Raw genomic sequence first — 24,136 nt, forward strand, 5'->3', positions numbered from 1 at the left:
GGAGCTGCACCCATCCAGGCAAGTGAGGAGTATTCAATTGCACACCAGAGTTGTGCTTTGTGGATGGTGGTCAGGCTTTAGGGAGACAGGAGATGAGTTTTGTGCTGCAGCATTCCTAACCTCTCACCTGCACTTGTAACCGTTGTGTTTATATTGGCAAGTCCAGCTGAGTTCCTGATCAATGGTTATCCCCAGGATGTTGATTGTGGGACATTCAGTGAAGGTAACAGTATTGAATGTCAAAGGGTATAGTTAGATTGTCTCTTACTGAAGATAGTCATTGCCTGGTATTTGTGATGCATGAATGTTATTTGCCATTTGTCAGCCCAAGCCTGAATGCTGTCTAGATCATGTTGCATTTGAACATGGACTGCTTCAATATCTGAGAAGACACAAATGGTGCTGAACGTTGCGCAATAATAGGATAACATCCCCATTTCTGAACTTATGATGGAGGGGAGGTGGTTAGGTCTGGGACGCTATCCTGAGGAACTCCTGTGGAGATGTCCTGGAGCTGAGGCAACTGAACTTCAACAACAACAACCATCTTCCTATGTGCCAGATATGACTTCAGGCAGCAGAGAGTATTACCACTGATAGCCATTAATTCTAGTTTTTCTTGGGATCCCTGATGTTACACTCTGAGAAATGTGGCCTTGATGTCAAGGTCTGTCAGTATCACCTCACTTTTAATATTCAGTGCTTTTGTGTATGCTTGCACGAAGGCTGTAATGAGCTCAAGAGCTGAGTGGCCCTGGTAGAACCTGAACTGAGCATCAGTGAGCAGGTTATTGCTGAGCAGGTGCCGCTTGATAGCGCTGTCGTGACAACTTTACTGATGGTCGAAAATGATGATTTATCCCTGTCCTCAGGGCTATCACTGACTTTGGCCTCCTTATACAGCTTTTGCTTTCAACTTAATACTCAAGACATTAGCTCACCATGACCAAATTTTCCACAGTAATTAGGGATGGGCAATGAATACTAACCTAACCATTGGCAGCCATATTCTGTGAATCAATGAAAAGAAATTGGGCAGATCAAATGCAGATTAAGGAATCACTTTGTGATTCAATCCATTCAATCTGCAAGCTTGACCCTGAGATTCCTATCATTTAATTCTCCATCTCACTCTAACTCTCAGTTCTTTGGGCTTAGCTATTTAAACCTTTCTAATGAAGTCAGTCGAAGCCCAAGTATTTTTCACACAGAGGGCAGAATGAACTGCCAGAGGAACTGGTATATGCAGGTGCAATTACTATATGTAAAAGACTTTTAGACGGGTACATGAATAGCAATGATTTAATGGGATTTGGGCCAAATGCAGGCAAATGGAAGTGGGTTAGTATGGGAAACTTGGTTGACATGGATGAGTTGAGTCAAAGTTTTGTTTCCGTGCTGTATGACTCTATAACAGCTTTGCTACAAGACATTTTACAATTTCCTGGGCTCAACATTAAGTTGAACAAATTTAGATCATATTGACTATTTACTTTTTTCAGACAACAGATATTGGTTATTATTTTGCTGTGTCATTTAAAGCTTCTCTACATCCTTCTTTCAATTCCTTACTAGTCCTCTACCATCTTTTTTCCTTGAATCTTCACTCCTCTTATCATTTAATCACTGTTGCCTTCAATCTAATTGCATTATTCCCCCATGTTCTTTTCTGTCTTCTACCTCAACCCTATTTCACTCTCACTGTGCTGTTTGAAACCTAATATATCTCCAACATTTTCCAGGCCTGATGAAAAATGACCAACTTGTAGCTTCAACTCTTCCTTTCTTCACAAATGTTGACTGACTGGCTGAATATTTTCAGCGCTTTCTGTTTTTGTTTCATATTTCTCGTTTGTGATTATGTGGAAATACTCTTGAATTGTTTTTGATCATTGAAATCAAATTTTTACAAGGATGAGAATCTGACAATTTTAAAGCAGATTGGTACATATGCATTATGTAACCATGATGTCATGGTTTAAAAGTCTTGTGCGACGTTCAATCTGCAAAATAAGATCATGTCATTGCAGCAATGTTTTGCAATAGAGTGAAAGCATCTGCCAAGATGCCAGGTCCTGATCAAACTGTGGGTGAGTAGTGTAACCACTATCTAGTGGCCAAATTAAGTAAATGCTCAGCCTAGTCTTGCTAAGATGTATCGAGGTAATATTCCATAGCGGATTGTCCACCAGAAAACCTTCAGGAGCAGCATGAGCAGCCTTTCTGTCATTTATGCAGGGTTTGCCTTGAACTTCTGGTAAATTGTGATGGGTTATGGAAACATGATGGATTTTCCCGCCATGGATCTAGGTTCAATTCCACAACTTTCTTTGAACATTATGACCTCAACAGAGATAATGGATGCCACAATCGGAAAGAGAAAAGGAGCAAGAGTCCAGAATGTTGAACAAAAAGTAAAATGGATATCTTGTGTGAATCTTCAAGCATTTCACTGCGTGTACAAAAATTGTAGAACTCCTATCCAGATGAAGAGTTGGAGCACATAGCACGCTTACAGACAGTGCCACATATTATCAGTAAAATGTTGTCGGGTACTGGAGAGGATACAAAAGGATTTACACAGCTGATATCAGAAATGTGAGGTTGTATCTGTCAGGAAAGAATGTTGAAATAAGAAAACTTGTGCTTGACCCAATAATAGTTTTTAAAGGCATTAAAATATTTGATTAGACAAACAGAGAGAACTTCCACTGGTTGGAAGAACCAAGACTAGAGATCATTAACATAAGAGATAGTAATGAAAAAATTAATCAGGGAATTCAGCAAAATCTTATTTGCTTCAATAAAGGTGGGATCTCAGCTCTAAACAGTAGTAAATAGTAGAGAAGCATAGAATGAATGTTTAGACTTGCTTATCAGGCAGAATGGTTGTGTTTATAGAATTAGGTAAAAGATCTCATGTGAAGAAGGGCCCTTCCAGCAGTTGCAACAGTGGTGTTGGTGCTATTGAAATCTGCCTCAGCAAGAAAGGAGTCGATGTGTGTAGAAGTTGTGTGGATATAAAATTATTGTGAGGGGTTTGTTAGAGCAAACCTTTCAACTGGGTGCACTTCAGTAGCAGACAGCTAATGTTAATGTATTGTTGAAGCCTCATATTTGATGTGTATTATTTCAAGATGGGTACTGCACTGCCCCATTCCTGAAATGATTGAGGCAGTGTTGAAGAAGTTTACAGAAATAATGCAAGTTGTCCAAATAAACGTGTGAGATAATGGTCGCAAAGTAGCATCTCTAGACACAGCCGTAGGATTAAACGGGGTTTCATAAGCCTGACTGATGATTCACTGTCCAGTTGTGAGAGTGGTTTTCTGGCTCTTTCTGTTGCTCTGTGCTAATGTGGTTCAAAAATGACCTGCAGCCTGTGCTGTAGAAGATACTAGCATTGTTCTCATTTGTTCAAATGCAGGTGAAATAGGCGAACAAAATTCATAAGCAGACCGCATCTATTCGGCCCATAGCCTTGAGACCATCCTTCGACAATGAAATAGAGCAGCACATCTGCTATTTAAAATGGCTTGTGGATTTAAGTGAAATTCGCTGCGTTTTAAATGGATTATATACACGCTGTGATGCTGTGAAGGCGGGCAGCCAAGTTTAGTGTGCCTCCTTTTGCTGAATCAGTGGACACATGGTTTGCTTTTTGAGAAGACATTCAAAGCTGGGAGATGAGTCAAACCATTTACATTCACTAGTCCTTTTGACATGTTTCCGAAACATACGGGCATAAATTTCAGACTACATTTTAATTTACTCAAAACGCATACATTCAGATACATCCTTACGTCTAACAACATGTTGTTTTAGCTTGAACTAAGATTTTACTGACACTTGGCTTGTTCACGCCTTTGCAATTCTGATTCTGACGAAATACATCGGACCGAATGGAGGTCGGCAGTTTCGAGTGATCAATAATCGGATTCCATTATTTTGGGATCCTTCGCAATGTTTTGAGGATCACGTTGCACCAGCCCGTCCGTTCTGCTTCGAAAAGCACATTTCAGCGGCCTTGGACTTGATGAATTCCTGCTGCTAAGCCAGGTCCCTGGAGAGTGTGGGGTTTTTTTTAGGTGTGGGAATGGAGTTCCATTCACACTTACCAAGCGTTTATAACTGGTACAGAGTATGAGTTAAGGGCGTTTTTTAAAAAAAATGATATAATGGGTAAGAGGCAACGGGATCAGCACCTGGTAATATATTCAATTTTTATCAGAATTTTACCTTCAGAATTTCAGGAATAGGAACATTTGGACGATGGGCGATAGTTTTGTTTATCCGTGTTTGTTTATTCCGCTCTACTGTAGATGCGCAACCAATCTTGTTCATTTCAACACAGGTCAGTAGTTACTTCCAGTTGACACAATAGATATAATTTTCAGTTATGACTAGTCGCACGTCCCCCAGTAGATGAATGTTGGTTAGCTATTTCAAAAAAAGCTGTGTTGCAGACAGGTTAGAAACAAGGACTATCAATGCGTTTGAATTGTGTTCATCTGAAGGTTAACTGTGGACCAGGAGGATTCAATTCGAATTCCTGTTCAATGAAAACAGGCAAAGGTTTGCAGTGTCAGTCGGCACGCCCGACAGTGCGGCACCCGGACTGGCACTGCACCAAAGCGCTGCGTTATTTGAAATGTTCTGGGACTGTGAAGCGATGTTTGTGTGTATATGTATGTGTGTGCGCGTCGGGGACAATATTCGAACTCAAAACGATCCCATTCCGAGTCAAAATAACAGCAGTGGAACACGCACACACCTCCCTGGGTAAAGCCTCCGCTTCTTTCTGCACAATTGAAAGCCAAAAACTCAAGTTTAAATTTCCGACCAGGAGCAAGTCACCGACCGGAGGGTTAAAACCAGTGCAGAAAAGGTCACACTTTTTTTTATAAATACTTTTATTTATTTCGGATTTCTTGAAACAGTCTTGGCATTCACACTGATAATATATAAATATATAAATTTAGTTGGCACATCAAACCAAGCATTTCTATAAACAAGCGACATTAAATATTTCAACGGATTGGCAAAAAACCAACTCTTATTTACAAGTATACACAAAGCTTTACAAAAAAGTGGTCCACATTATCTTTTGTACATTTTTGATTTTTTTATTTTTCCTTGGGATGCATTCAGAAAAAGGGAGAAGCAATAAAAAAAACACATTTCCGTTCCTAAACGCAGACAAGTATGAAATATGTAATTGGTTAGACTTTACTACTTGTGGTGGGAGGTTTGTCAAGTGGTCTGTCTGATCTTGGATTACGAACTGGTTTTGGCTGTGAAACGTCCTCTGGATCTGCTGCCTCTCACGTCTTCTCCAATCCTTATCCTCGGGTACAAACGGGCGTGGAGACTACCCTGAGGCGTTATAACACCTGGTAGATTGGGTTGTCGGTGGGAATCTCGGTGCGGGTGCAGTTCTCCGGCGACGGGATGATGGCTGTAGGGTCGTTCAAAGTGGAACCTTCCCGGGGAGATGACGGGTTCCCCATGGTCCCATCCGGGACGATCATAACCGGACAGGTCGGCCGATCCGTGGAAATCCTTTCGACGATGTTGGAGAGGCAATCCAGGCTTGAAATAACGGAGCTTTTACCGGTTCTCGAATCTAAAACATAGCAGGCAATGTCAGCAGGTAGTTAATGACAGCTGGGAGAAAGTCAGTGTTTTGTTTTTGCACTGAGGCGCTACAGGAACATAAATGTCATTCGGTAAGAAGCGAAACGAATTAACCGCTGACAACTTGTCAATCGATTAAGGGAAGACCATAAAGTGTCTGAAAATATATCAGTGAATGATACTAGACGCAACTATCATGGTCGTACGTGAAGAATATAAACAAAACATTTTTCAAAGTCAGCTATTTTATTGGTTTCAATCTCCGTTATTTGTCAGGAATTTCGCATTGAGAGTTTTATTTATGATTTCTCTCCACAAACGGTAACATTGCAAAAAAAAAACACACCTCGATACATCTGGGCTTATTGGGATGATGAATTGCGTTCAGTAGTGTCTTTCCCAGGATGGGATCCCGCTGTGCCCTTTGCTGGTGTGATGACCCACCCCCACCGCCCCCGCCAGTGGACACTCACTCACCGTTTGGCGTTTCTGAGAAGTAGCTGTTCTCGAAATTGCTGCTTCTCCTGGTACACGTGGGCCCGCTGCAATCCAACTACAAAGTCAATGTGAGAACCAGAGTCAGTCACAGTGCTCTAAACTGGTGTGGCCTGCCCCACTCTCATGCTTTCTGAGTCGAGTTTTTTTTTCCACTGGCCGGTAAAAGTGGGAGTCAACTCAACTAGCGAAACCGTTCTTGCGTTTCGATTTAAAACATAGACAAGTGTGAAAGGTCTGTATCCAATATCTAAAACACTCCAGCTGTATTTTACAAGGAGTGTCCAATGACTTCTACATTCTTACTTTCACAAGGTCTATCTATACTGAGCCATCAACGTCTTCTAAACAATTTAGAGCAACGAAATCTATCGTTCACAAGCAAATGGCTCAATGCTACTCCTTGCCCCATACCTGATGTCTGACACTGCGTAAAAAATCTCTACATGTCGCAGATTTCTTACCATTCCATCCGAGCAATTGGACCTTGGGCTGGAGGCATCTGAGTCGACACTGTACTGATCCATGACTGTGAAATAATTCTCATCCTGCTCCCTGAGCAGCGCCTGCAAACTCTCGATGTACCTGATGGCATTTCTGAGAATCTCCACTTTGGGCAGCCTCTGGTTCGGGTTGGTGGACGTACATCTCTTGAGGGTCTCAAACGCCTCGTTCACTTTGCTGAGGCGCCTCCTCTCCCTCATGGTGGCCGCCTTCCTGCGGTCGGCGTTGGTCGTTTTCCTCTTGCAGGCCTTGCATGCCCAGAGCAAGCAGCGGCCGGCCTGGTGGTGCCCGCTCGGGGCTCGAATGTGCTCGTCCTCGGTGGGCACCTGGTCGGGTTTGAGCAGCCCAACGTGGACTAACCTGGGATCCAGATCCTCGAAGAAGTGGATGTCCGAAGTAGAGAAACAGGGATCATCATAGAAGTCATCAGCAGATGAGAAGGAACATAGAGAGGTGTCCGTTATCTCCATACTGGAACGACCCGATCCCTAATCAACTTTGTGTACAGGATTTCCCCCTTTGCCTTTCTAGTTCCCCGTCTCTGGTAATATTTTGATTTTAGGGCTGTCACACTCGTACTGTTCTGTACCTGTGCTGTGTCCAGTGAAAGTTTTGCCCTTTTTATTCCAAACTTTGTGGGCTGTGGAGCACATTCCCCCAACGCCCAAGCTCCTCCCTGAACCAATCAGTAGCTCTGGTTGCCCGCTGCGGTCTGCACACACAGGGGGCTGGACCGTTTCCCATTGGCGCAGTTCTGTTTGTTCCAGCCAGTCCGTACTCTGTTAGAGCAGCAACAAGCGTCCTCTCCACACCACCCGTCCCTTCTCCTCCTCCCCAGCCTGACAACTCGTAGATGAGGTACAAATTCGTTAGCCGCTGGCGCTCATCTCTTGCTATTTTTCTTTTCGTTTTGCTTTTTCTTGTCAAAGATTGAGTTTGTTATTCTGCTTTAAAGTCATTCTGCTTTGTTGTTCTCCACACCTGGTTTTCCCAGTGCGTGTGTTTCAAAACGCCGCAATAAAATAAAAGGCAAGGCTTGGCATAATTTCGTTCAAGATGTAAACGAAATCAACAGTGTGATTGGGTTCAGTGTAATAGGAAGCCGGAGCTGTTTGAACATTTAGGCGAGTTTACTAAACTAGGCAGCATCCAACGCAGTCCGATTTTAATTATTGAAACGTTCGATGGAAATACACATTCTGTGGTTACATTGCCCATTGGGTATTTCACAGTGCACCTGCCTCGACTGCAGTGATTCCAGTTTAAAGATCCCACACATCTAAATAGGCGGAAGATAGAGTTTTCGTTCATTTGCAGTTAAAATTATTTTTTGAAAGATTATACCAGATTTAGGCATTCAATCCTCAATTAGAAAAAATGAAACTTTCTGGCGCCTTGTGTGAAATCAGAAGAACGTATTTTCTATTCCTCTGGAGAATTGGCAATGGCATTGCAAACCAGGCAGCCAACTTATAACCGGATACTTAGAAAGTGATCAACCGGGGCGATTTTTGTTTCTGTTACCTTGTTAGCTTCTAAACGGTGAAGTGAAGGGCCGGGAAGGAAGCCTGCTGTACAAAGTGAGGATCAACAGAATATTGACGTTGGGCTGAGTGTTTAGCCCAAAGCAGACTCCCACCTGCCTCAGCATCAACAGCCCCTCTACACACGTACTGCAGGAGCCCCAAGTAACCTGACGCGTAACTGGACCTCTGCCTCTCTATGTATGTCATCTTTTCGCTTCCAACACAGCAGAAAGTGGACGTACCCGATAGACGAACTGTACAATCAGTGATCTACATGTCAACAAACCCTGCTTATACACTTCGCTCAAAATCCCAACGTAGCATTGGCCACCCTATGATCGCGAATAACCGTTTATCCACATTCTAGGAACTAGATCTTAACGAGCGAACTCATTATAAATGTTCATCTTTCAGGGAATATTTTGCTGGTTTTCTTTCGTTGACAAATGAAGGTATTATATGTCCGAGCCAAGGTCCCTCCCTTGTCCTGTTACTGTGTCAGTGTTTCTCTCAGGACGCCATGTGTTAGCGTTGACTCTCTGCTTAGGAATTGGAATGAGATCGTTCCAATGTTACTTTCCAATGAACCCAATTCTACGTTTAATAACCAGCTGTGCCTTGGTTCTGGCTGTTACTTGTCCGTTGGCGGGTTTCACTGCCATTTGGAGTCGGCCCTCAAGCCTGGTCACTGTGATGGGGGCTGATGTCCCAGTGCAGACCCTCAGTCCTGGAGACCTGGCAGCGATGGCGAGGCACCAATACACAGGGAACAGTCACTGAGGGCCTCAGCTGGTCCTCATCCCGCCTCCAGACTCGGTGACTCTCCTGGATGGCCTTTAGACCGTCCAAAAGTCTGCTTTCCCCCCTCCCTCCGTCCGCTCCCGTTTCCTGGCGTCTCGTCTCCAAGACTCACATTTTAGAAATGCCCCTCGTTCACTCTCAGTCCTGTCGCTACGAGCCTCTTCAATTCTCTCTCTAATCTGTAGAGCAGCCCCTCTCCACAACACTTACAGCCAGCCTCACATCCACAACCCCCCGCCCCATCACCACCCCGGACCCCACTCTCTACGGTTCGTTCACTTTCAGCTTCCTTCTTAAAACCTTTCTGGTAATTCTCCCTTTTCCCACTGCGGTTTTGGGTCACTCTCCTGTCTATCCACCGACTTGGGAGGGAGGTCAATTTTATAACGCGGAGAACTCTTCAGTCAATTGCACTGTATCTAATCCTAAAATTATTACTCTCTGGCAGTGGGGGTACTCTCGGGAAGAGCAGTGAATTGTCACAGTGACACAGTCAGCTGGACGTGATTTGAACTGGGGAAATTTCGATCTCTCTTTCTGACATCTGGTAGGATTACTTCTTTCCCGGGGACAGTCCGGACATTTTCACAGCTTCCTACACGCTAAACAAAAAAAAGTCAAGCGGAGATCTTTGACGTCTCGGAACCAACGGAACGATAAACCTTCCCCACACGAGTCCAGCGCGGCTTTCCCTCAGGCCCGGTTGAGCGAACGGGGAAGGGGGCAGCGCGCTGGAGAAAGCTGGGCTGCAGGGGTCATGAGCCGCCCAGAGCGGGCTGGAACTGTCACACTTTGGTATCTCCCTATGATCGCCAATGACGCGTATAGCGGGCGTTCAGGGATCAAAGCCTGAGGTCGGGGACTATTTCTGAAATCAAACATTTGAACCGAATGCAGGCGAACGGCTGTAAGTGCGCCCTCCAGGGTGACACCTGACGATTTTTCAATAAAGACTCTGTTTTCTCAGTTTCTTTATTTGATTCTGGGCACAGGTACATGGCTATAAAATCTACTGTGAAACAATGAGATGAACGCACCAGGATAAAAGCAACCCCACCACAGCAATAAACCCCATTCACTGGCACAACTGACGTTAGACATTGTTAGCACGGAATATACTGTGAACCAGATCCAACAGCACAATTTACAGAACCAACAGTGAACCAGCCCTTCAACTGATTGTTTAGCAAGACAGTAAAAATATTCTTTTCTTTTAAAAAAAATGCTGTACGAAAATATTTAGAAAATAGATTTTAAAATCTCTGCTTTCAAAAGAATATACTGCCCATAAATTCATTGGCCTTTTAAATCGGTTATAAAACGATATGTTCGGTTCAGTCTTGAGAGATTTTAAGTGCATTTTGGAGCGAGCATTAAAAGTTACTATCGGTCTCTCTGGGGAACAGAGAGTAGTCCCGGCGGGAGGACGGGTTATTTACCCTCCCAAAAAAAACCCACCCAGGCTGATAAAGCTTAGTCAAAAATCCGCTCCTTATGGATAACTAGGTGTCTTTTTTTCGTGGAAGACCCTGCTCTGAATTGCAATATAATTTTGTGCAGGACAGCTCAAAGCCATTCAGTACGGTACCGTTAGGCACCGCTTCACCTAACACCAGCACAGTTAGAGAAAATAAAGTGATCAAACGTGTTGCCACAGCATTGCATAGCCTTCTAATAGACACCTTGGCCATACTGCTCTAATCAAAAGTCGTAAATAAAGGGTGAATTTCTGAACTTAAATGGAAACAAACTCGAGGAAGCAGCATCAATGCACTAAAAGTGTGACCTGCAGTGCGGAATATATATTAGAGCACCATGTGTACTGGCTGACAAGTGCTTGTTCCCTTCGGCTGCTCGTTGAAGGGACGACAAGCTTGGCAGAAAACATAAACAGAAACTTGCAGCATAAGTTCAGTAGGTCTGGCCGCATCTGAGAAATCAGAATTAACATTTCGGGTCCAGTCATGGACACAAAAAGTCTTGGTTTTGTAGTTGCAAAAACATGGAAATAATTCTTTGATATCGTACTGTCACGAGGTTTATCCGCATCGAATGGGAAGAAAAATGGGTCATTTTAAAAGACCACAAAGAATATCCAGCTTAGTCAGCTAAATATCGAATAGTACAATTCCCGTTTAAGGAGATGGCGAGGATGATATTAACCAATGATATAACGGAGAAAAATAATACAACCAATGCATTGGGTAAAAGGGAAGGTCATTTAAACAAAAGAACTATTTGAATCAAAATCATGTTCTCACCTCTAGCTATTCTTTACTATTAATTCAAAAAATAACTTGAGAATTTTGTACCTAAATATTCTTTGTAAGTGGTCCCTTACCTTTTCTCATACTGCTGGATGGAAAAGTTGGAGAATAGTACAAAGTGCAGTTTGGCTGGGACCCAAATGGAGTGTATAATACTCTTTCAGGAGCTATATATATATAAATTGCTTCTTTCCTTTTCAAAAGAGCATTTAAATTCTTAACCTAGAAAAAGGGAGAATCTTTCTAAAGGAGTGAATATGATACAACGCAAATAGGAAAGGTGTGATGTCTGGCCAGTGGAATGTGAAAAAAATAATGGCCAACTCAGGCCAGTGGCCTCTCCAACTCTTCCTGCAGTCGGTCAATGAGGTATTCCCCAAAGCTAACTTGCCCTTCATCTGTACAACCCAGACGGTTAGCGTTAGTGATCAAGTCACTGACCACTTTGATTTGTTGGATTTTGGGGACAAGCAGTTGTTTTCTGATGAAGCTGGTGGTATGGGGGTCCGTGCAGCTTTTGCCCAGTGCACACAATTCTTCCAAGAATGTTGCCACAGTTTTCCACTGGCGCAGTGCCAGATCCAGTGCCTGACAGATGTTCTGGACTGACTCAGTTCTGGGTTTCTGCAAGGAAAAAGGAATATCAAAAAAGTCATGTGAAAAAGATGAAGTGTTGGGGTGGAGTTTTCCCATTGGCTATCCTAACCTCCGCAAAAACGTCACAAACACCTTGTGTGTCTTTGAATCTTGCATAGCGGTCCATTGCAATGAATTCAATTGAAATTCACCAAGGAGACATTTGGTGTTCTTGTATTCCAGTGAGGTACTGAGGGAATGCTGCATTGTCAGAGGTCCCAAAACTGTTTTTTGAAAGTGTTCCTCATGTCCTGAGCATTATTAACTTCTTGATTAATACCTCAAAACAGATTACTGGGCCATTATCACATTGTTGATACACAAATTGGCAACTGTTTTCCTTACATTTTTACAATGATCACATTTCATGATAGTTAATTAATTTGTACAACATTATGGGATATCAAGTGCTTGTGCACTATCAAGTGCACCATGAAAATGTAAGTTTTTTTTCTTTTGTGTGTCTCTGCCGGTCTTCACCTCTCATAAATATTTGGGAGCTGATGTCTGAGGACCTTATTACAACAGTGATTATGCTGAGAAAGTGCTTCACTGGTTGTCAGCAAGTCTGGCATGTCAAGCGGTCAGGGAAAATGCTATATAAACATCAAATGCCTCCACTGATGCCCCTACGTTCTTGTTAATACTTATGGACTGGATGCATAAGGCCTGTCACACAGACATGCAATCATTGCTAGATTGGACTGCAATTTAGTTCAGACATGGCTGTGGATACAGGTGTTTATAGTATTCAACATTGAATGTTGATAGCATCATTTGTCAGTAACAGTTGGTATTGAACTGTTGTGGTACATGACAGCAACATTTAATCACATGGATAGGGGAAGAAGTAAATAAATGAAGATTGTGAGCTGGACATCATTTTAACCTTTTCCTGTTTGAAATTCAGAATTATTAAATAGTTTAGGTAAAATAGCCATCATCGCCTCCTTAATATACATTGCACACTGTAGCTGTAGTGCTTTTATTATAATTGTAGTTGTTTGCACAATGCTTTGAAAAATATCTTCTACCCATGTCCTTAAGTTGTAGGGTTCTTTCAGCATATCATTTGATTGAATAAGCCAACAATTTCTGATGGGGTTCAGCACCACAACATATATCTCATCTTCTCCTACGGCTTATTTGTGTAATTCATTTCTACATTTGACCCAAAGGCCAGCAAGCAGACCTGCTAATAAGAACATACTTCCATGCAACAAATTCATCTGCATGATAAGTTATTGATATCTCTCTTAAGGAAATATGATCAAGTTTCAAAATCACAAACTGTTACTAGAGCAAGTGATTCAGAAGAATCTGGTGTTGGCTGTGTTTTTTTGCATGACTTCAAATTTACTAGTTAATCTTTCACACCATTCCAGTCCTATATAAGGATTTTCAGGTCCATCCACATAATTTTGAGCTGGATGATACTGTGATAATTGTAAATATCAGAAGTCATATTACACACTAGCCAATTGATTTATCAATATCAGATCTAACTGCTTTTGGATAGGTATACTTTTCTTGACATGGTATGCTAAGGTACAGTCAGAAATTCTTATCTGCTGCTGACTCAGTTCTGAGCTGGTCAAACATGTGGCAATACCTTAATGTCCTTGGCACAGTAATGACCACCTCGCTCCTTCTGGTAGTCAATTAAGGTTTTTGCATTCTGCTCCTCTTCTTCAGCTACTTGCCGGAAATAGCCAGAAACCCTGGGCAAAGCAATGTCATCTTGTTCAAAGATCTCTGCCTGACAATGAAGGGAAACACCAAACAGATAGAGTGAGTGATGGTCACTTGATCACCAGCCACTGTCTATTTCTGCACACAGGTGGATGGAAACTCCTGGTGCTGTTAGATCACTGACTGCATTATTTTATAACATTGCTAGATCAAAGCACTAAAAAAACAAAAGCGACGAGCCAGTAGCTAATGAAGAAAAGTTGAGGCTGGATATATCACACAAAATGTTAGAAATTGTTCTTTGACCCAAGGTTTGTGCAGTCTGGAGTTCTTTCCTCCAGAAAGCCATACAGGCTAGGTCATTTGAAAATATTAGAAATGTAGACTGATAAAGTTTTATTAGCTAATTGTATCAATGATTAGGAAACCTAGTGGGCAGCTGGATCTGAAGTGCAAATTGCCATGGTCGAACTATATGGCAGAATAGGCTCAAGGGTATGAATAGCCTGCTCCTGTTCCTTTGCTCATTTCTTTTTATATTTCTAACAATCAAATGGACCTTTGTGCCCTGGATGCGCCGAACTTCTTGAATGTTAGCGCAGTTGCACCTATTCAAGGATTTGTGAGTATTTTTCCATACAGCCATATAGATAGTGTAGAATCAATGAGGGATCAGGAAAAGAGCTATTTTTGCAGAGTACTTAGCCTTTGCTTCCATTGCTCCCATTAAAAATGTTCTGGTCTTTTGAAGACTCCAAAGATACTCACGATGGGGATCTTTGAGACGTTGAGGCGACTCAATGTCAAGGAAGTTGTTTGCATTTTTTGCTGGAAATAGGTGTGCCCTAAATGGAAGGTTTATGTTAAAAGGAGAGGCTGAATAGGCTGGAACTTTTCTCCCTGAAGCATCGCAGACTGAGGGGTTACCTTATAGAGGTTTAAAAAATGATGAGGGGCACAGACAGGGTTAACGGCAAAGGTTTATCTTTCCAAGGGTAGCTCATGAAACAATACATTTAGAAAAAAAATGATATCACTAATGATGAAAGATCTCAACACTTTGTCGATGATTGGGAGCTTGGTGGTGGGGCTGTTATAAGTTGATTCAATTTGATCAGTATTTTGTGAATACGGGCAGCATGGATAATTTTACATATAGTCAAGAACATTCCACTGTCGTTGGTGACTGGGAAAGCAGTTTGTTTTGTTGCTATGGCACTAGGATACTTCCTCTGTAGAGGCATACTATTTAATAGATAATCTTAGTGGCTAAACATCACAAGTTCTCTCTTCTCCACATAATTAGAAATATCAAGGAATATCTAGGTGCAGAGAAAGGGACAGACTTGTATTTATATGGCAATGTGATACATGCACAATTTCATTGTAAGTGGTATGTAGTTGTGTTGCATGCCGGTGAGGCATACATTTACACAGGGTCTCATAAATGGTGATGGAATTAATAACCGATCAATGTGTTTCTGGCAGGGTTGACTGAGAAGCGCAAAGGAACTCAGTTCTGTTTGAATTGTACTCTGGAATCTTTTACACCAACCTAAACCAAAAGCTTGTGTCTTTAAATAAACCTGTTGGACTATAACCTGGTGTTATGTGATTTCTGACTTTGACCACTCCAGTGCAACTGTGACACCTCCACATCTTCAAAATAGTACGACAGGAATTTTGTTCAACATTTCATCAAAATAACTTCTAAAGATATTAACTGCACAAATTATACCTTGAAATGCAGAATCTACCATGAGGCACTTTGCAGAGAATGAAGTAAGGCAATAATAGACAATTGGCAATAGGTGCAGGAATAGGCCATTTGGCCCTTCGAGCCAGCACCACCATTCATTACGACCATGGCTGATCATCCACAATCAGTATCCTGTTCCTGCCTAATCCCCATAACCCTTGATTCCACGATCTTTTAGAGCTCTATCCATCTCTTTCTTGAAAGTATCCAGAGACTTGGCTTCCGCTGCCTTCTGGGGCAGAGCATAAGCACAGAACAATGAATGGTAAGACTTAATTGGAAATTTTGGCTGAAAAGATTGGCCTTTAATTCTGGTCAAAAATGGAGCAATGAGAAGATTTAGTAAAAACAATCAGATAGTGAAGGTGAAATGGAAAATAGGGCTCATAAAAACTGACAGAGTAAAAAATAATTGAAGATTACAAGGCTGGACGGGGTTTCAAGACTAGGTAGGTGATGAAGTGGATGAAATTGAAGAGAAAGCTGGAGATTACGATGTCTATACATTTAAGACAGAAGAGACAACATTTCTGAGCAAGGGCTGTGGTGAAAACTAGGCCTTGTTACAAAAGAGAATACCGGTCTTCCTAATCCATCCAGTTTTCCTGTCTATATGCAACTTACTCTGAACTGCATCTTCAAACTGACAACACTACAGTTTATTTCTCACTTCCACCCTAATTTTCACCAAATTCTGATGGCGTTCTGACTCTTACTTGAATCACTGAATCCTTATGGTGTCATTCAGCCCACTGAGTCTGTACTAACCCTCCGAAGAGCATCCCAACCAGACCAACACCTCGCACCCCACCCCTGAAACCTTGCATGGGGTTTTTATCATGGCTACTTCATTTAACCTACTCATTCCTGAAAACCACACAGTAATTTTTCAGCATGGCCAAACCTCATAATCTGCACATCTTTAGACTGTGAGAGGAAACCCACATAGACCTGGGAGAATATGCAAACTCCAAACAGACAGACCCCAAGGCTGTGATCAAGCCCACATCCCTGGTGTTATGAGACAGTAGTATAAACCACTGAGCTACTGTGCCACACTGTTCCTTATAAAGTAAAACATGACTGTTTATCTACACTGTATTGATCCACCAGCACTTGCCATAATTCTTGAGCTCAATGCCTTCCCTGAATCACTCCCTAAACCCAAATTTATGCTGTATAGCAAGTCTTCCCTATTCATGGGAGGCATTAGATCTTACTGTGACACCCTGGTCTATTGAATGATGAATGTCATTTACGAAAGCAGGAGCACAATTTTGAAGTCTTTGTTCAAGCCATGAGCACTGTCCAGAATGAGAAGAATCTTAAATGTCAAATTTTCCTTGGAATGATACTTTGCAATCCTTGGCACAAAGTAGTCCATGAACCAGTCATAGAAAATCTGCCTAGTCATCCATGCCTTACAGTGAGATCCCATGCGACAGTGAGATGAGACTTGACACAACATTTCATTGTTCTGGGTTCTTGCTATGATAAACAAGCAGCTTCCTGTGCCATTTGCATCACTACCCAGCAACAGAACAAGGTGCTTTTTCACAATCTTAAATCTAGGAGCATTCTTCTCATTAACAGAGAATTATGTTCTTGACAGCAATCATTTCCAATACTGACCTGCCTTACCTGCATTAAAACTCAGCCAGGGTTGTAGCTACCATTCTGTATGATCTGTCTCTGGGAATGTACCAGCAGCATGCACAGTTTTCCCTGGACAGATACATTTTTAAGGCGAAAAACCAAAAGAACTGCGGATGCTGTAAATCAAGAACAAAAACAAAGTTGCTGGAAAAGCTCAGCAGGTCTGGCAGCATCTGTGAAGGAGAAAACAGAGTTAACGTTTCGGATCTGGTGAAGTTTTCTCCTTCACAGATGCTGCCAGACCCGCTGAGCTTTTCCAGCAACTTTGTTTTTGTTCATTTTTAAAGCTGTTTCATGCCATAAAATGATGAAACCAGCCACAGCTTGCATCAAAGGTTTTTTGTTTTTCACTGGGGCTTATAATAGAGCTCTCTCCCTTATTTGTTGATGTTTTCATAGAAATTGATACCCTTCACTGGATAAGGGCAAGTCTGATTGGCATGATCTTCTCATGAAGACCATCAGGCCACATCATCAGCCTGTCTTTCATTATCTAAATTGCTTTGCTGTGTTGCCATGTTCTCTTTGGTGCTGAATGCAGCAGAATGCGGCGTGGTTTTCTCACTGATTTCATTCATGGTTGGCAGTGGCAATCCAGGATGCAAATGCTGTTAACAGCATGATTACCACTTTTACTTTATTTAATTCTGACTAGTTCCATAAGACCATAAGACATAGGAGTGGAAGTAAGGCCATTCGGCCCATCACGTCCACTCCGCCATTTAAATCATGGCTGATGGGCATTTCAACTCCACTTCCCTGCACTCTCCATGTAGCCCTTGATTCCTTGTCTGATCAAGAATTTGTCAATCTCTGCTTTGAAGGCATCCAAGTTCCCGGCCTCCTCCGTGCTCCATGGCGAGAATTCCACAGGCCCTCCACTCTCTGGCTGAAGAAATGCCATCTCATTTCAATTTTAAATTTACCCCCTTTTTAAGGCTGTGCCCACGGGTCCTAGTCTCTCTGCCTAACGGAAACAACTTCCTAGTGTCCACCTGCTTTATCTTGTAAGTTTCTATTAGATCTCCCCTCAACCTTCTAAACTCTAATGAGTACAATCCCAGGATCCTTAGCCGTTCATCATACGTTAAACCTACCATTCCAGGGATTATCGTGTGAATCTCCGCTGGACATGCTCCAGGGCTAGTATGTCCTTCCTGAGGTGTGGGGCCCAAAATTGGACACAGTATTCTAAACGGGGCCTAACTAGAGCTTTATAAAGTCTCAGAAGCACATTGCTGCTTTTATATTCCACATTAAGAATCACACTTTGACTCTGTCACTTACATTGAGAAGCTTTACCACTTGCACTAGCAATGCGTTTTCTATGCAGGGCTGTAATGATTACATGGATTTAACATGATGAAAGTTAAGAGTAATCTCACAATGCACTTTCACTATGACAGCCATGATCACAAAAGGCGTTGATCAGGAAAGCTGTGCAGCCGATGCTGGAAGGGACTTGTTGTGTGATGTTACATCACCACGTGATTATTGCTGGGAGCACTTAGCAACACACCAAAATAATAATGTAAGAATGAAACGGCTTAACAAGTACTGAAAACTGTTCCCAAATAAAGTGAGGACATACCGGTGAAATAATGAATATTGGTGTAATTAATCATTTGTTCACCTTGTATATAGCTTTTTGTTTCTTTTCTTTCATGGAATGTCTGACATGGATTGCCTTGTCTCTACTTTTCTCTGAACTGAGTGATTTGCTAGGTCACAAATAAAGCCAGAGGACAGTTAAGAGTTAACCACATTTCTGCTGGTCTGGAGTCACAAGCAGGCGAGGCTGAGTCAAGGTAGCAGATTTCCTTTCCTAAAAACCACTAGTGAACTAGATGAGTTTTCAATGACAATTGATAATACGTTCAATGGCCATGATTACTAAAACAAGCCTTCAATTGTAGAATTCTTCATTTAAATTTGATTCCCACAGTTGGTGGATTTCAATCCATGGCCCAGAGCAGTAACCTGGACCACACTATTCCAGTAATATTACCGTTATGCTATTACCTTGCCCACTTCTACTCAATATTAAGATGAGTTTTAAATTTTACATTAAGGGTGACCAGATTGCTTTATTCCACCTTTGAAATGTCCAGTCCGATTCTGTTGTGCCCCAATTTCTGCTAAAACTCTGTTTATGCCATTTTCTTACTTAACTGTTCTAATAACTTGCTCAAAGGCCTCAGAACTTCTACTCTTCTTAAACTCCAACACATCTGTTATTTTTTGACCTGAATTCTATCCCAGATGAAGGTCTTCTCAACAACAGGTCCTTTCCTTTCTCAGCCCTATTAGCTCCCATTCTCAAATGCATTAATTTCAAACTCCTCCCCAAGGCCTACACATCTCTCTGTATCATTTCATTTTCCCTTAAGTTTTACTTTTCTATTTGTTTCCTCTGTTCTTTGATTCTGGTCTAATCTGATGCTTTCTTCTTCAGTAAGGAACCTTCATTTACCTGTTTCCATCAGCATAGCACATTGTGATATTTCTTTTCTCATCTTCAAATTCCCCTTAAAATTCAAGAATTGACTGCATCTTCAATAACCAGTTCAATTTCTTTCTCACTCCTGTTTAAACCCGACTTCCAAATGTCAAGCCATTTTCTTTTACATTAAAAGTTGTTGCACTGATGTTGTAGCAGTGGTAATCTGTCCTCACATTAACACAGCTTGTCAGGGCTCCTGTAGAAGTCTGAGGAGTATGGATTTTTACATATTAGGTCATAACAGGATCTAATGGTCGTGAACTTATCTACTGTAATGACATTGATTGCAAAAGTTTTTGCAGAGAATTTGAATAGTGATAATTCGTAATGATACTAATAATCCAGACTTAATCTTTCCTAACAAAAACAAAGTTGTTGGGAAAGCTCAGCAGGTCTGGCAACATCTGTGAAGAGAAAAAGGAGTTAACGTTTCAGGTCCAGTGACCCTTCCTCAGAACCATACTCCTCGGACTTCTACAGGAGCCCTGACAAGCTGTGTTAATGTGAGGACAGATTACCACTGCTACAACATCAGTGCAACAACTTTTAATGTAAAAGAAAATAGCTTGACATTTGGAAGTCGGGTTTAAACAGGAGTGAGAAAGAAATTGAACTGGTTATTGAAGATGCAGTCAATTCTTGAATTTTAAGGGGAATTTGAAGAAGAGAAAAAGGAGTTAATGTTTCAGGTCCAGTGACCCTTCCTCAGAACCGGTTTTGAGAAAGGGTCACTGGACCCGTAACGTTAGCTCTGATTGTTTTCTTCACAGATGCTTCCAGGCCTGCTGAGCTTTTCCGGCAACTTTGTTTTTATTCCTGATTTACAGCAGTTCTTTGGTTTTAATCCTTCCTAAGTTTTCCTCCAATTTTGAAGGTCCTAATGTTTTCAAAGGTGCAGTTCAATGGTCTCAGAATATATTGAAGCATACTGCCTTTAGCTACCATGATTTATGAAAGAAATCTTGTAATAAGTTTTATAAAACCGAAAGAATTGCGGATGCTGGAAATCAGAAACAAGAACAGAGATTGCTGGAAAAACTCAGCTAGTTTAGCAGCATATGTGGAGAGAAATCAGAGTTAATGTTTCAGATCCAGTGACCCTTCTTCAGTGTTGGGTTCGATGCAAATTTCAATCTGTTGGACACTTTTTAAACTCAAGATGCTCCCACCTGACCTATAACAATAAAAAATAGCAAACATTTTCATGACTTAGTAGCAGTGTGGTGAATAAGGCAATTTCACTCAGATCTGCCCACTAACTATTGCCAAATGCATCTATGAGTCTTTGGATTATATGTGTAGTAAAATGTTAGCTTTTAAATTAACATTGACGTTTCACTCAAAATTCACACCAAAGTACTTGTCAGTGAAAATCACTAAGAAAAGATGGTAATATCTTGGAACTCGCTGCCCATGAAGTAGTAGAAATACGGATGATAAATGATATGAAAAGGAAACTGATGGGCTTCAGAAAGAAAACCCTTGCAGGGCAATGCAGATAGAGCTGGGAAAGGCACTGATTGGATTGATTGGCGGAGAGCCGACATTAACTTGATGGGCAAAATGATGTCCTTCTGTGCTGTAAATGAGTCTGTCACTTACAGGGCCAGGCTCTTTAGGTTTTAGCTCCTCCCATATGCTCAACAATTGCAGTAGTGTAATATATATTTTCAAAACTAAACACTGGCCATTCCCATACGACTAATCTTGAATGCTCCAGTAGACACATAATTGAATTGCTCCATTTTCAAGCTGCCTCCGCTTAATTCCAATTCGGTGCATTTCTACTGAAAAATAGCCTGTCATAATTTTACAGTACCTGCAACTCCGCAATTAGTTAAGTCAATAAAAGAATACAGTAAGAGCCAGGGCCTCCCGTATTCACTTCAATCTAACGCTAAACATAAACAATCACAAAACTTAATCAATAAAAGATATTGATGATTTCATCTTGTTGAGACTAGCATATTTTTAGATTGTATCAAAGCCTGACACTGGTCACTGTACTTGTAGTACAGAGACAAGCAGTGTCTTTTACTTCATGCTTGGTCACCTCTTACTGATTTTCTTCACTGGGAGGGTATTTCACATGTGTAAGTATTTTGAGATGACAGGTGGTAGGATCCATCTTCTAAAAATATTTAAGTAATTTAAAGTTCTCAGGAAGCTCGATGGACCTTCTTAGGCATTTTGTAAACCCCGACTTTAGCACTGAACTTTCTCATCAAAGTAGGGTCAAACTTCTTTTATTAACCGCCACAGAAATCAATAATATTAAGACGGCAGGAAATACCTCCTTAATAATGGAATATAGAGTGCTTTTTTAAAAATGTATTTTGGAGGAAAGGTAATCTTCAATACTGCACACAGCACACTTGTTTTATATATTTAACTCAATGAATTAAAATAAAAAGGTTCACATTTTTGACATTCACAATAAAAGTATTTTTCTCTACTCAGGGCTCAGAAATGTCACTGACATTTCTCTCTATTTCTGTCAAGCATTTTTTAAAACATATATCTCCGCCCACTACGAGCACAAACTGTGAAAAGTTTTAAAATTCTTCAAATCCCTGTGTCAAGATCTGGAACTAAGCAGGTTCACTGCAAGTTCCATTGCCCGCACCCCCACATCATAAGGGTGACCGTGTAACTAAAACAAAGCCCGAAAGAACTGCGGGATGCTGTAAATCAGGAACAAAAACAGAAGTTGCCGGAAAAGCTCAGCAGGTCTGGCAGCATCTGTGAAGGAAGAAACGCGGAACGTGTTCAGAGGAAGGGTCACCGGACCCGAAACGTTAACTCTGATCTTTTCTTCACAGATGCTGCCAGACCTGCTGAGAGTTTCCAGCAACTTTTGATGCAACCGTGTTATTTACACGGGTTAAAAACAATCGTCTAATCCCGATTACAGCAACTTCAATCTGCAGCGAGGAAGCACACAACTCTCCAAACACCTGGAACGATAACTGAAATTGCTGGAGAAAGTCAACGGGTTTGGCAGCATCCGTGGAGAGAAAGCAAAGTTTCGAGTCAACTGTGCCGAGTCGCCTTTGCAGAGAGGAGCCGAGTTTGCTGAATAATCTGTCGCTGCCCAGAGCTGCTTTGCTTCTGCCCCATCTGGTTATCTTGGCCTTCCCTTTAACTAGACCCAAATTCAGCACCACCACCCCCCCCCCCACCCCACCCCCAGCACTCAAGGCATCTTACCAAAGCCTGGAAACGGTAGGAAAGCTCGTAAAAGAGGGTGACGAGCCCGCACACTGCTTCCTCCACACTGCCAGGATAGTTCTGCTTCACCTGAGTCCCGGGCACCAGCTGGTGGCAGGAGCAGATGGGCAGGCAGGTCTTCTGCCGCTTCCCTTTCGGTTCTTCCATTGGCACCCGGTCAGCTGCACTCACAAAATCGCCGAATGTAAAGCCGTGTCAGCGAAGCGAGGCTCCAGGCAGCAACAGGACATGTACTTTCCTCTTCCAGTTCAAACCGAGCTTCTTCATCCGGATGATGCGATCACAAGGGGTCACAAGCGTAAAGCTGGAAGTGATCATAAACGAAGCATGAAATAGATTGCGATTGACGGGCAGCTTGTCAGGGAGGGAGGGGATAGGAACTTTCAAGCTGTTCAAACATTTCCCACCATTTGGCAAAATTGTTGCTTAATCTGTATTGAGTCATCAGCATTACACGTAAGTAGCTGGTCCACTGAACACATCCACAGAGATTGCACAGGACAGTCCCATTCAAAGCGAATGAAACCTGACTTGACAGATCAACGCATACCTACAACACCCAACTGAGAAATGAAATATGCCCTCCCTTGATTTTTTTTGAAGTAAACTATTCTGTCACGCATCAATGACAATCAGCAGATTATTGCTGTGAAACGCTATTGGTGGGTTGTCAGTACAATAGATAAGCAAAACTCCAGCAATATTGTCACAGAAGAAACAGGAACCAATCTAAATTTTATATCTGTTGTTGGCGTTCAGTCTATTTGAAGGGGTCCAAGTGGCGATTCGGAGAGATGAAGATTGCTTTATTCACTTACTTCAATCATTGCAATATGCCTCCATGTGTGTAATAAGCTAACACCATGCTTCAACAGGCCACTTCACTTAAAAACAATAACAATAAATTCTAGCTACATGGCTACTTGAAATGTAGCTGTAAAATCCTACAGGTTTGTGTTGATCACCAAGCAATGTAACAGATTTCTTCCTGTTTAGTCTTTAGGGAAAGCACCTTTCCAACTAGGAGCCTTTGTAAGTTTGAAAGCACAGTTTTGGTTTTTAATAAGGAAAATCAATTCAGTATTTTCAAATCTTTTCAATGGAAACGTGGTCAATGCATGCTGCAGTTTGGCTGCATCTTTGTCTCTCTCTCCTTTCATCTTCTTCTTTCTCCTTTTTCCTTACTTTATCTTCTGACATCATGGGGAAGCTGGAGTGGTGTTTCCGGGGCATTGGCTACAGCAGTGATGGTGCCTGGAGTGAGGACTCCTTGCTGTGGTAGGTCTGAAGCATAAACTCAGAGACTCGGTGGGTCTTTGGCTGCGGCAGTGACTGTTCCTGGAGTGGGAACCCGGCAGGTTGTGGGCTGCAGTGGAGGTGGTGCCCAGAGCATGGACTCCTGGCTGCGATATTCCTGAAATGTGGAATC

At 41.9% G+C, this 24,136-nt stretch overlaps 2 protein-coding genes across 2 annotated transcripts; both read right to left on the reverse strand.

The window, feature by feature from the left end:
* Positions 1–4,928: 4,928 nt before the first annotated feature.
* On the reverse strand, positions 4,929–7,437 carry myod1 (myogenic differentiation 1). The gene is made up of 3 exons (XM_048545759.2): positions 6,597–7,437; positions 6,115–6,190; positions 4,929–5,626 (listed from the first exon to the last, which is right to left on the reverse strand). The coding sequence occupies exons 1-3, from the start codon at positions 7,104–7,106 to the stop codon at positions 5,385–5,387; spliced, it is 828 nt and encodes a 275-aa protein (XP_048401716.1). The 5' UTR covers positions 7,107–7,437; the 3' UTR covers positions 4,929–5,384.
* A 2,480-nt stretch (positions 7,438–9,917) lies between these two features.
* zgc:172145 (Ferritin light chain, oocyte isoform-like) lies at positions 9,918–23,099 on the reverse strand. Its single transcript, XM_048545760.2, has 3 exons — positions 22,687–23,099; positions 13,479–13,625; positions 9,918–11,854 (listed from the first exon to the last, which is right to left on the reverse strand). Exons 1-3 carry the CDS (start codon positions 22,852–22,854, stop codon positions 11,555–11,557), a joined length of 615 nt encoding a protein of 204 aa, XP_048401717.1. The 5' UTR covers positions 22,855–23,099; the 3' UTR covers positions 9,918–11,554.
* Between the last annotated feature and the right edge of the window lie 1,037 nt (positions 23,100–24,136).

This window comes from Stegostoma tigrinum, chromosome 17, assembly GCF_030684315.1.
Source record: "Stegostoma tigrinum isolate sSteTig4 chromosome 17, sSteTig4.hap1, whole genome shotgun sequence".
NCBI lineage: Eukaryota > Metazoa > Chordata > Chondrichthyes > Orectolobiformes > Stegostomatidae > Stegostoma > Stegostoma tigrinum.